At 39.2% G+C, this 12,381-nt stretch overlaps 1 protein-coding gene across 1 annotated transcript; it reads right to left on the bottom strand.

Annotated features, from left to right (window-relative positions):
* Window positions 1-2,421: 2,421 nt before the first annotated feature.
* LOC140948087 (uncharacterized) lies at window positions 2,422-12,295 on the bottom strand. Its single transcript, XM_073397311.1, has 10 exons — window positions 12,146-12,295; window positions 9,657-10,073; window positions 8,501-9,309; window positions 7,828-8,077; window positions 6,174-6,986; window positions 5,995-6,046; window positions 5,239-5,403; window positions 4,839-4,970; window positions 4,228-4,380; window positions 2,422-3,920 (listed from the first exon to the last, which is right to left on the bottom strand). Exons 1-10 carry the CDS (start codon window positions 12,293-12,295, stop codon window positions 3,784-3,786), a joined length of 3,078 nt encoding a protein of 1,025 aa, XP_073253412.1. The 3' UTR covers window positions 2,422-3,783.
* Window positions 12,296-12,381: the final 86 nt, after the last annotated feature.

The following is a 12,381-nucleotide window of genomic DNA, read 5'->3' as shown; positions in this document are numbered from 1 at the left end:
CGCGGCTCCGCCGCCAAAACTTAAATCACACACACACAAAAAACTTTAATCACACAATACCGCCAGCTGCGCAGGCTAGAATTACTTCTGCTCATTAGGAAATCAGTCGCGGAAGCAGGGTAGCCGAGTGAGATGAAAATCACTTCAAAAGTGATTTCGTCGCTTCGTGCTCTTTTATACACACCTCAGTTTACTTCGCACGCAATGGCATAAATTGCAAAATTTTGTGAAGATGGTCCATTAAGTAATTAATTTCTAAGTTCCGCCCAAAAAAATACATTGCGGACGCGAGTATTTATTGATTTTGATTGATCATATTTTAAGAGTAGCTGTCTTCTGCGGAGTAGACGCAGTTTGCTAAGGTCCAACTTCATGGTTACTTGCAGAAATTTGCAACATCTTCTGTTAAACAAAAGTCTTTCTTTTGTGATTTCTTCATTTCCCACGTTTCCAGAATACTCTTCACAGATCTGGGGCAACAAGAGTATCTCTTGATCGAGAAATTATGCAAAAGTGTGTTATGTGTATACCTAGATTGTAAGTAATTATCCTTGCTGAGACATGCTAAAAAACAAAAAAATTCCAGTTGTAAACATTTCACGTTGCCATAGCTCCACCTTTGAAAGTCGTCAGTCCCTTTTTAAGCAGAGCTATGTGGGTGAGCAACGAAGTTTTCCTCCTGAACTTTGTGAACAGTCGAGTTTATGGACCGATTACGTTAATGCGGCTGATTTGGAATTATTCACTTATCGTCGCTTACCCGCACCCTCCTGTTTCAATTTTTGAAACTTCTTGTTTCTCTCATCTTCGTCCTTGGGAGACTTGAAGAACATATCCATTCTTGTTGTATAGGCATACCCTTCTTGTTTGTGTTGGAAAGCTGAGAATTTTCTGCACGTCAATGCCTAGTTCCTGTTGCACAGTGCTGTTACAGGAGTTCTGCTAGAACTGGCTTTGTAAGAAACCAGCTTTACTCCGTTGCACTAACTCTACTTATTCCGGGCAATATAACACCATCGGAGCCAATCTGAGGTGTAATGAGTAACTGGGTTATGCTAATTTTAAAGACAAGTGAGCAACAGTATACTGTACTTTAATCGCAAACCGGCTTCCAACGCTTAAATTTAGGCTAGGAATGAGTTGACCAATACTATGACGATTCCATGATTTGATTAAGGTGAGATATACGTTGGCACCTTCTCGATACTAGTATTAGCTTGTTGTTTCGTTCATAGTTGATTTTCATCCTTTTGGAACGAATAACTCCAGGTTCCAGGCTCCGAGAAATGGGGTAGCAACAGAGTACCGAAAATCGAATAAAAAATTTAACCACTAGAGGGAAATGTTAAGATCGAAGACAGCGTAACCGTCATTCGTTATTCCAAAATCGAAAAATCGATTATTCCAAAGAATTTAAAGTAGCTATTCCGTTATTCCGCCCCACAAAATGACATTATTCTTGGAATTGTGTTAAAAACCCACCTTCTGTTTTTGGAAATGTGTTAAAAACCCATCTGCTCTCCGTAAATAATTAAGTACCTTAAGGGAATTTCCCCTGAAAAGCTCAAGTTAGTGTGCTGATTTCCCTGATCACGGTAATTAATTTAAATCAAGAACCATATCATGGCTCAGGGATATGACTAGTTACTCTAAAATCATTGCCCTTTCACTGTTCACTCATTCCAATATCAAAAAATTCTTATGCCATTATTCCTCTTCACCCTCCGATTCATCTTCAGTTCTAGAGATACCTCTTCACGACTTATTCCTATTATAGATCCAATCTCTTTTGACGAATTTGTGCAAGAAGCAAGTCCAAGAAAACTCGGCAACTCATAGCCTAATCGACTGACCTTCAGAGACCTACGTACTTAACATTACAATTAATGAAACGAATTTCAAGCAAGCAGAACGTTAAAGTCTCAAATACGTCTCAGGATAGTGACTGGAGTCTCTGGGCTTGGGCATCGCAATTAAGGCATTTAGCCGACGGCTAAGTAATGATAGTGTATTGAAAGTGCACAAGCCAAGGTCATGATTGTAGCAAAATAGTTGCGAAGTCAAACACAGAACCACAAGTCAAAACAAACGCCGAGTAATAAGTCATGCTAGTTTTGCCACAACAAGTTCAGTTGCGTTCATGTTCAGGGCACACTTCAGCATTTGAGTGATCAGAAAAAAAGACGATCAAGTGGCCAGGAGAAAATGAAAATGATCTCCTCTGTTACTTGTCTTGGAGAGATCAAAAGAACTTCCAAGAAGTTCAAAGCATTGTCGAAAAACTTTTCTTTTTTCCGTTAAAATTACTTGTTTCCAAGAATTTGTTAGCCCACCTTCGGCTAAAAATAGATACAAAAATAAACAATAAGTGAATAAATAAACAAATAAGACGAGACAAAATAAAAACATACAAACAACACCTTTAAAACCTGAATGACCTTTTAATTCTACTAGTTATCACATTAACTAATACATTGTTTAACAAAAAAACCTCAGAAAAATAATAATTGAAAAATAATCACTAAAAGTTGTTGTTGCTCTTATGTTGTTGTTTTAGTAATAAGTTCCGAACGAAACAAAAAATTATTATAATAAAATAATCATAAAAAAATAAAAAATGGATATTAAAATTATCCTACTTATACCATAATCGGACTTAAAAATAGGAACTAAAATCAATATTTATACTTACAAAAAAAAATACTTACAACAAAAATGCAGTGAAATACAAATTAATTTGCAATTTGCAAGCAAAGAATGATCATTTCATACATTTTCATCGCCTGTAAGAACGATCCACCGATTTATAATGGAGCTGCGCTTTGCAGTAAATTCGAGTGCACTACACTGCTCTAGAACAGCAGTATATAATCGTGAATTTAACGAATACATACGTGATATTAACAAATACGCGCGTATCAGGCTCCTTCCTATTTGAAATTTGCTGACAAATTAAACATTGTCTGCCTTGCTTTCACAGGAATATCAGTAACATTTCAATATTACTGAAAAAAAAATGTTTATTATCTACATGCTTTATGAAATCGTAACTTCGTATTTTCAAAGTAGAGCACCTACCCTTACCAAATCCAACACTGTTTTGAATGTTTAAGCTATTTTTGAAAACTGTTTTTAACCTGTTTTGTGAAATAGGTTTTAAATAGGGTGAAAAGTGAATTTTAATGTATTTTTCGACTGCTTTCAAAGGTGTTTTAGGCAAAGATCTACGGGTTCGGAAACGAAAATAATCTATGCTAACTTGCTGTGGCACGAACCCAAAGAACTGTCCTAATCGAAAGAACAACGTTGGCTTACACTGAGGTCTACATTCACCGTCTAAGTAGTAGGAAGCATAAGAAAGTTTACTTGCACACCACAACCATCCAGAATGCTAGTCCAACACAGTGATACCCCATGACACAAGATCGACATGACCCATCTAAACACCTTGATTAAAAGGGACAAGATGGAGCAATCTGTTTTCTTTTGCTAAGAAAACAACACAATGACACTGTCAATTAACGCTCCGACCGAGATTGGGATCCAACAAAGATCGATATGTTAATCACTAGACCACTTCGACGAATTCCAAGGAACTGGGTATACGAGGTAGCCTTCCATACAGACGTTCTTTTTGCTCGTCACGCAATCCTGCGCAATGCTTAGCAGCTAGGTTTGAGTGCTTCACAGCTGGATGTGCAGAGCTTGCGCTAAGCGTTGATACAAAAATGAATGCACAAATTATTTTTTCCGGTTATATCTTCTCGGACACCATTTCCCACCTTAAGAAGTACTCTTGTCTACGTGACAATACTTAGCAGCCAGATTTGAGTGCTTAACAGCTGGATGCTGCAGTGCTTGTGCCAAGCGTTGATAGGTCGCCTCAGATCCCCACTTTTCTGTCCACATTCGTAACACAGCTGCAGTGGTAAATAAGTGTTCTTAGTTAACGTAAATATATCTGGTGCTGGACTTCGTTTTTAGCAGAAACCATTCACATTATTGTTTGTGTTTTCCACTGAATTTTTCTTATTGTTATTATAACATAATCATCATCATCATTATTTTTTCCCCTTAGGATTTGAGGACGCCTTGTTGACATTAACCGACTCACTTATTAATCGCCTGCAATCTACTTTTCTTTTCTACTCAACTAAAGCAACGTATCGACATTTTATTAGGACTTATTAAGGCTTCAGCTTATGAAAGTATTTTCAGTAACTGTACCGTGGCATTTGCTGACCATATCACGCTCGTTCTCCTCGATCTCTGCCAGCGTGGCTTCAGTGAGGTGTAATGCTCGACAGAACATCTTCCAAGAAGCACCAAATTCACCAGCAATATCGAGAAGGTCTTTACTGCATGGCGTGCCAGCCTTAGCTGAAGATAATGAAGGCAAAACTACACAATTTGTGAAAAATAAGAAACAAATTCCACTTTTCAGCTTGATAAGCAAGTTAAACAGTAATCCCACGTCCATCCTAGCCTTCGAGAGCAGACACCGTTTTCGGCTCTTGTTCCCGCCGTAGAGAAAGAGCTTTTTTGTCCACCCCGACCCTGTAATGGTTGAGCGCCTTAGCCGCAAGGGTGGTGCTACTTGTGAACTACGCATGACTATGAACTAGACAAGGTGCAAGGCGGAAAGCAGGCACAGTTAGCCGCCAAAAACTATTTTTAAAACAATAATAGAAACAACAAAATAAAGAAGGAAAACTAGACAATTTATAAGAGGAGTTATCGTACTAAAAAAATGTTGAAGTTCCCAATAACGAGCTGCCCACCCCATGATCCTGTTAACTAATAAGCGGAACTAAGTATTTTCAACGAGGAACACTTACCCTTACAGGGATCGCTGTGCACGTTACAGTACTTTGCAGCAAGATCTGTTCGTCCCAGTTGTTGGAATGCTACCGCAAGACTTTGATACGTTGCAGTGCCACCACAAGACTCCAACCATTTCTTTAGCATACCTGAAGTGGGATTAAGTTACTTTAATTTCTACACTCGAAACCAGGAGAAAATACACAGCGCAAACGTCTTACACGAACAAGCACATACCAAAAGCCATAACCTGGAAAGTTAATTGTAGCTCTCACTCTAAATACTAAACTAAGCATGACTCCGAAGACAAGTTTATTTAAGGATTTCAGCCGTGTCTTCAGCTGAGATTGGTATGTCTTTATACCAATGGCAAGTCATGCAAATCATCCTATCTGCTAACGACAATCAAAAACACACCATAGCTCTTTTCGATCAGTTTTCGCTCATCCTCTTCAATCTGTTCTAGCTGTGGTTTGTCTAGGTTAAGCACCCGTCCAAACATTTTCCACGAGGAACCAAGGTCATAAGCAATAAGTAGAAGGTCGTCAGTTGAGGGTTTACCACACTTGAGTGATGCAAAATCTGTTAAAAGCAACGTTTAATGAATACTTAAAAGGCCCCGCTAGAGTGATTAACAGGGTGAGGTTCAGTTAACGTGCAGAACAGACGGTTTGCGTTTTTCAGGCCAGCGAAATCCAGCACGAAGCGGACGTGGAGCACCAGACACGCACGACAGGAGGGACGTGAAACTAATAACGCATTTTTTTCGCCATCTTTCAACGGGCGTCTCTGGCGCACCGCGCCCGCCTTCAATCACCTCAAACAGGTGACAAAAAAGCCTCCTATTTTCAAGGTTAATTTTAGTAGAAATTAAATGACGAACGGTAATGGAAATATATAACACGAACAAGATAAATTCTGATCAGTTGCCTGGTTCAACCAGTCAAGACTGTAATTCAGACACTTTTGTTTCAAAGGCGTGCCACTTAGAAAGAGTGAATTATTAGCGGTACAGATCAAGGAACCAACAGCTACTATGTACATTAGCTTTTAAATTGAATTTGTTTGACGCGAGTTTTAAAACAAGCGTGGCATATTACAAAACAAGCCGCAAGCAAACAAACAAAAGGGAAAGGGAAATCAAGACAATGGAAAAGGAAATCAACACAGTACCTTTTAAAATTTCGTTGCAAACAAACGGGCACTCCAAGGTCTCCTCGTCATGCTAATTTAAATCAAACAGAGGAGTACACAAGCGTTAGAGAAGGCGCAATATCAGTCTGCTTCTATTATAAAGCAGAGACTATTGTTTTAGACATTTAAACAGATGGCATCAGTGAAAACAAGATTACCTGAGCTTTGTAAGCTTGGAACCATTTCTCCAATCCATTCACCTTAACCAATTCACCATTGTGGCTCTTTGTACAAATAGGCTCTTCTCCGGGATGTACTCGGAGAAGATGCAAGCATTCATCCTGAGAACAACTTTTTGATTCATGTTTAGTGCACTGATCACCATTTTGCAAGCAGAGACAGCAAGCGACACACAGTTCATACTGGAGGTTTTGCAACCAGGACAGCTCAGACGTAAGGGCTTTTAAAGAAGCCTCAAAAAAGGCCCGAACCTCATTGGCCATTTTCGTTGAGGCAGCCGTCAATGGCCCAGTCATGGAACGACATCTCTGACTCATCTTCAACACAACCTTGATGAATCTCGTTCTGCAAATTAGGAAAAGCTCGAAAGCACTCTGCATTCCAATGAAAAGCCTTGCACCATTATTAAATAGCTGTGGAGACTGCTTGAGGCCTTGTTGGGAGCACCAACTGATAGACCTCGACAGCAGTTGCGAAAAGAGCCCATATGGAACAAAGCCATCCGGGAAATGGATATATAGTGGACACGGATCACTATCAGAGGGACGTATTTCGCATAGACCAGATGGGGTTGATCTGAGCTGAGCTGGTACAAAGTATTCTTGCACCTGAGCGTTTGTCGAAGACGAGCAGGAGAACTTGCCAATTAAGCCATACAGCTCCATCATATCAAGAATGTCCTGCTTTAAAAGGCCATTCTGAATGAATTCCGTGAAAACGTGATCTACAAGAGCCATTCTAAGGATGCCGTTTTCCTCTAGCTCGCGCCAACATTTGGAAAATACAGGATCCTAAAATACGGAACAATTCAAAAACATCTTCAAAATATGAATAAATCTCACGCACGTCTGTCGTTAGTATGATCGATTTGTGTTTTTGTTTGCAATAACACTGACAGAAGTCCTTGAATGCCTAATTCCAGAGATGTTCGCCAGAAACTCGCGAGCGAGGGCTGCGAAAAATGTTTGCGCTATCAAGAGGTTGTCTATGTTCGTACAGACAATAGCAGTTGACCAACAGATGTAAACGAAATCGTTCAGGTTATGGTAAAAGACTTTATATCAATAAATGTTACAGTTGACTATAGATGTGCATCCAATACCTTAGGAGTATAAAAACAAGGGAACACATGAATAAAGTTCTCATTAACGGAGATATTCAAAATTTTTAAAGAGATTTTCGTAAAGGATAGTAAATGCAGACGTATGGGACATGCACCAGTTTACGAATGACTCGTATCGACCTGGGGATAAAAACACGTAACTCGCTCAAACGCACAATTAGAGACCTTTAGATTCGAGGACGAGAACAACTACGAGTACTATAATTGAATTAAAGACTTTTTTTGTGTATGAGATACCCAAAATGCTTAAGAACTTTTTTAGCAGAAAAGATAGCACCATTACCCTTATTGAAGGAGGTTATGCCCTTTCCCGATCTCAAAATGATAAAACGTCTAACATCCGACAACTCTTGTTTCCGCCACTAGGATATTATCGCTAAAACTCGAAATAAAAAGACGACGGCTGTCAGGTTTTTCCCAAGAAGGAAACTGTTTCACGAGCGCTTTACTTTGTATTGAGCAAAATCTAGAACTCGTACTCGTCCCCGTCTTCGAAATGACTTACTTACCACCTCATTGAAAGGCGGGACAGTTATCAGTTGTTTAAATAGGTTTATTAGCCACTGAGCCTGCAGCACTACTGTATGGCCATGCTTGACTATAACACCAAGATCATGATAGAAATTCAACATGGCCGTCAACTCCGCATCGTCCTCGATTTGGCAAACTCTTCTGGTGACGGTCAGAAGCTGGTCTAGGGACATGTGGAAAGTTTTCTTCGCAACCAATGCCTCGACAACTTTTTCGAAATTGAACCACCTATCGTGAACAATAAAGGGACAACGAAAAAACCGTTACAAGCAAAGTCGACCGAAAAAGGATTGGAGGTAAAAAAAGTGGGTTTGACTTTGTGTATTTGGTTTTTGCATTAAGGGAATTAAATATTTCACTTTAAGTCTAGCTTGCTTATAGAAGAGCTGCAAGTTGTTCTGAGAGGTCTAAACCCCTCAACTGTAATAATAATAATAATGACGAAATGCCACGATATTTCATTTAACAACAAAATATGTAAAATTTTCCATTATACATAAACACTGCAGCTAATTTTGTAATAGCGGAACCTGACATAAATGAAGTAGACGTCTTATATTGAGTTTCCCTTTACTTGCACTTTTCAACCCAATCCAAAAAAGGGTACCGCATTACTACTTTGAATAGAACATACTCTTTTGTGAAACGCACCTAATTGGTACCTCTTCACCCATGTAGGGTTCTCGTTTCAATACCTCAATAATTTTCCTCTGTAGTTTCTGGATCCCGTCATCGTTATGCGACTGAGTGTTATCGACAGCAAAGAATGGCCTGATCACGTGCTCTTCGTAAGTGTTGCCCGACATACCCCTTTCGATGCACTTTTCCATTTTCTTGGGGTTTTCAAAAGGGTGATCAGCATTTGTACCAACAATGAAGACTGGTGGACGAAGATAGGGCGAGTTCCTGCCTTGATGATCTGAACCTTGCACAGCTTTACTCTCTGCGGGACGACGAATGCTATGAACAGAAACTAACCAGGCCAGTAAATTATCTAAATTGGTCTCACTGTTTGGGTTGTCCAGGAGAAGGTCATGAATACCTTGTCTCACACAGGGCTGAGCCTCAGCACTTAGACTTTTGCTAAGATTATACACCAAGACGTACACTGCTCGCGGTGAAAGAAAGACAGGATGTGACGCATAGTATAGGTGCTGTCCAGCAAAATCCCACAGCGTCAAAATGACTTCCTTTGCTTTGATGTCATCATCCAATTTAAGCCGCTCCAAGTATTGAATGACCAATTCTGTGACATCGTCCGACAACGCTGCAGTGGTGTCGATATTTAACTGCACACCTTGATCTGATGAACTGCTTAAACTTTTCTCCTCTGCAATATCATCCCTGGAGCAATGAAGCTCTGAGGAGCTTTCAGGTTTTATATTCGTTGTCGACTCAGCTACGGGTGAAGAGGTCTCAGATTGCTTTGGTCTAATGCCGTCCAATTCGTCCATTTTCCTCTACAAAAAAATCAGGTGTATAACAAGCTTTAGAAAAATTTGAACTTGACTAAAGGACCCCAAGTTAGCTTCCACTGACCGAAAAGTAAACTGATGTTTTGCATTCTTTAATTAAAGACTTGAAATGGCGCCCTAGCCTTGAGTTCAACATAATAGATCAGCAAATAACATCTCCACTGTTCGGAGAACAAAAATACAACATTAAACAACAGCAAAACAAAATCAGACGAAGCCGTGGGTTGAGATAACCTCATTGAAGTCTCAGTTTTATGCTAAAGAAACAAAATCGTCATCTCGACTACAGCAACAAAGGTTACAAAAAATGTACAATGTTTCATCAAAGGTACCTCTTCTAAGACTCCCGCGGGCTGCGAAAGATCTTGTTTGTCACCTTGTCCTTTACTCAGATCCTTCGCGATGAGCATTGCAATGTCTTCAGCAAACTCAGATACTTCAAGCTTCTTATCTTTTATGGGCTCCCAATTTTTAATTTGGTCGATGTCCACTTGGCATTTTGAAGGATCAACTTCAACTCCAACCGTACTCTCTTCCTGTGGGTTGAAAGGCATTCCTAAAAGAGATTTTTTGAGACTCGTTTTGCCCGCCCTGTCCTGGCCAAGTAGCATTATACGACCACGGTAAACTTTCACCTTTCCATTCTGCAGGGCTTTTTGGAAGGCAAGTTTGGCTTCTGGGCCCCGTGCTCGAATCTCTGGTGGTACAAATGAATCTGATAAAAAAGGCAGGTGTTTATGATTAGTGACCTATAACACAGATCATTGGATGTCCCATATCGCTAAGTGGATCCGACTATGACTGTACACAGGGGCTTTCGCACTGTTTGGCGCACTTCCTTTACTTTTGATGCGTTTGTCTCCATCTGGCTGGTTTTTTTGTAGATACGTACCTATAAATAAATATATAAAGGAAGGAAGGAAGGAATGAGTGAGTGAGTGAGTGAGTGAGTGAGTGAGTGAATGAGTGACTGAGTGAGTATAGTATAGTATAGTATAGTATAGTATAGTATAGTATAGTATAGTATAGTATAGTATAGTATAGTATAGTATAGTATAGTATAGTATAGTATAGTATAGTATAGTGTAGTATAGTATAGTATAGTATAGTTTATACAATAATGTGAATGCTACGCGCGCTGTGATTGGTCGTTGCCCATAATCTATTAGAGTACAGATACATGGATGACGTCACGGGAAACTTGTTTTCTTTGTTTTGTTCAACATGGCACGCGGTTTTGAAAATGTTTGTGAGATTATTTCGGATTGAGGCAAGTGAAAGCTTCGGAAAAAGTTTAGCAGGAGCTATTTACAAAGAAGAAAAATGGAGAAACGGAGACCAAAAAAGCTATTGACTACTTGACAATGCCTAAACTACAAGAAATCTTCACAACAGTTGCCATCGTGTGTCTTCGCTACGAGAGACTCGCTGTTTTGCAAATTGTTTTCGCTACTATTCTTCTTTGAGCAAGAAAAGACGGTGAAAAACTTTTCGAAGAAACTGTACACAAGTAAGATAAAGAAGAAGCTAAGATGAAAAGTTGGGTTTGGGACTTAAAAAATGCCTAAACTAGCACAAATCCTCAAAAGGTCAAGCGGTTCGAGGCAAGTATGTGTATCGGTCTTTTTCTTTTCTGATCATTGTATAAAACAAATAGATTCCATGTTGCCGTGGGTCTGTTCAGTAATAGATCACAGAGGACGTCAAAATGAGGTAAAAACAACAGTGACACACTGGCCTGCGGCTCGTGTGCCACTTCTTTGTTTTTACGACATTCTGACGTCATCTGTGATCTATTACTGAACAGACGCACGGCAACATGGAATCTATTTGTTAAATAGTACGGTACGGTACGGTACGGTACGGTACAGTATAGTATAGTATAGTATATCTTCATTGCGCCTTACTTTCCAAAGAGAGGCATCGGTCTAGTTACAATAAAGGTTTTTTCAACTACAACAAATTTAAAAAAGAAAGAAATATGAACGGAAACAACAAAATTATACGGCATATACCATTTCGATAATAATCATACTATAATTTAATTACCTAATAAATTGGATTTTTGACTCACGAACTGTTTTCGTTTTTTAAACATTAGATGGGCATATTTGGCTATAACATGTGAAGTTTTGTCATTGCCCAGTCTGAGTAAATATAACGTTCTGTCATGATCTGTTAAATTCATGAAGGTTGCATCATTTTCAGAAATATGAAAATAAAGTTGCTGTCTAAGACTCTCTTATTCAGTACAATCAGTTAAGAAGTGTTTCTCGTCTTCTATGCAGTTTCTTTTGCAAACCAAACAAAGCCTTTCCTCTACTGGTATAGAAGCTTCTTTATTTTCATATTTCCCTGTTTGTATACGTTAAGTATGAACTCCCAATCGTAGTTTAGTCATACTGATTCTATGAGCTGGGTTTCTAACTATCTTTAGGTATTCTTCCAAGCACAGGCGGCCCAAGCTCATTACATGAACGCGGACGTGACTCTTGCTTGCGAGCGGTGTTGTGTTACAAACGGTTATTTACAAAGGCTTGTATGGGATGTAAACGGTTTTTCTTAAAAGAGGAAAAAAATGTTATGTTTTTAAATAAAATCGACTTACCTTATTGCCTTATTGTATTCTTTGTTGTTTGCTCGCGTCTCAGGCCGTTTTCAAGCGTTTTCGGCGAGTTAGCGCTGTTTTGGTAATAGCGCTAACTCGCCGAAAACGCTTGCTCAATTGTACTTTTTGAACTTGCTCAATTGTACTTTTATCAAAATGTGTCTTATAAGATAGTAGTTCTGGCCCCCGTATTTCACAACCGTAAAGTAGTACAGGTTTAACAAGGGCATCGAAAAGTTTATTCCTTGTCTCGACCGCTGAAGAATCGATGTTGGAGAGTAATCGTTTAATTGTGAAGACAATTTCAGTAGCCTTTTTACTAAGAATTTTCCTTGCACAGGCGTAACGACCAGATGATGTCATTTATATTCCTAGGTATGTTTGTTTGTTGATAATTTCTATATTTTCATTTGCGTATTTGAAATTTGTTTTGTTTTTGTTTTGTCCAT

Source organism: Porites lutea, chromosome 9 (genome assembly GCF_958299795.1).
Source record: "Porites lutea chromosome 9, jaPorLute2.1, whole genome shotgun sequence".
Taxonomy (NCBI): domain Eukaryota; kingdom Metazoa; phylum Cnidaria; class Anthozoa; order Scleractinia; family Poritidae; genus Porites; species Porites lutea.
This window is presented reverse-complemented; position numbering and strand designations above follow the sequence as displayed.

What these genes read in the sequence shown, in the direction of transcription:
- LOC140948087 (XM_073397311.1), bottom strand. Translation starts at nt 12,295, where the DNA reads ATGACATCATCTGGTCGTTACGCCTGTGCAAGGAAAATTCTTAGTAAA. An exon ending in ACTGATCGAAAAGAGCTATG is followed by an intron (nt 4,971 to 5,238) that starts GTGTGTTTTTGA and finishes ATCCCACTTCAG; the next exon opens with GTATGCTAAAGAAATGGTTG. An exon ending in GCACAGCGATCCCTGTAAGG is followed by an intron (nt 4,381 to 4,838) that starts GTAAGTGTTCCT and finishes CATTATCTTCAG; the next exon opens with CTAAGGCTGGCACGCCATGC.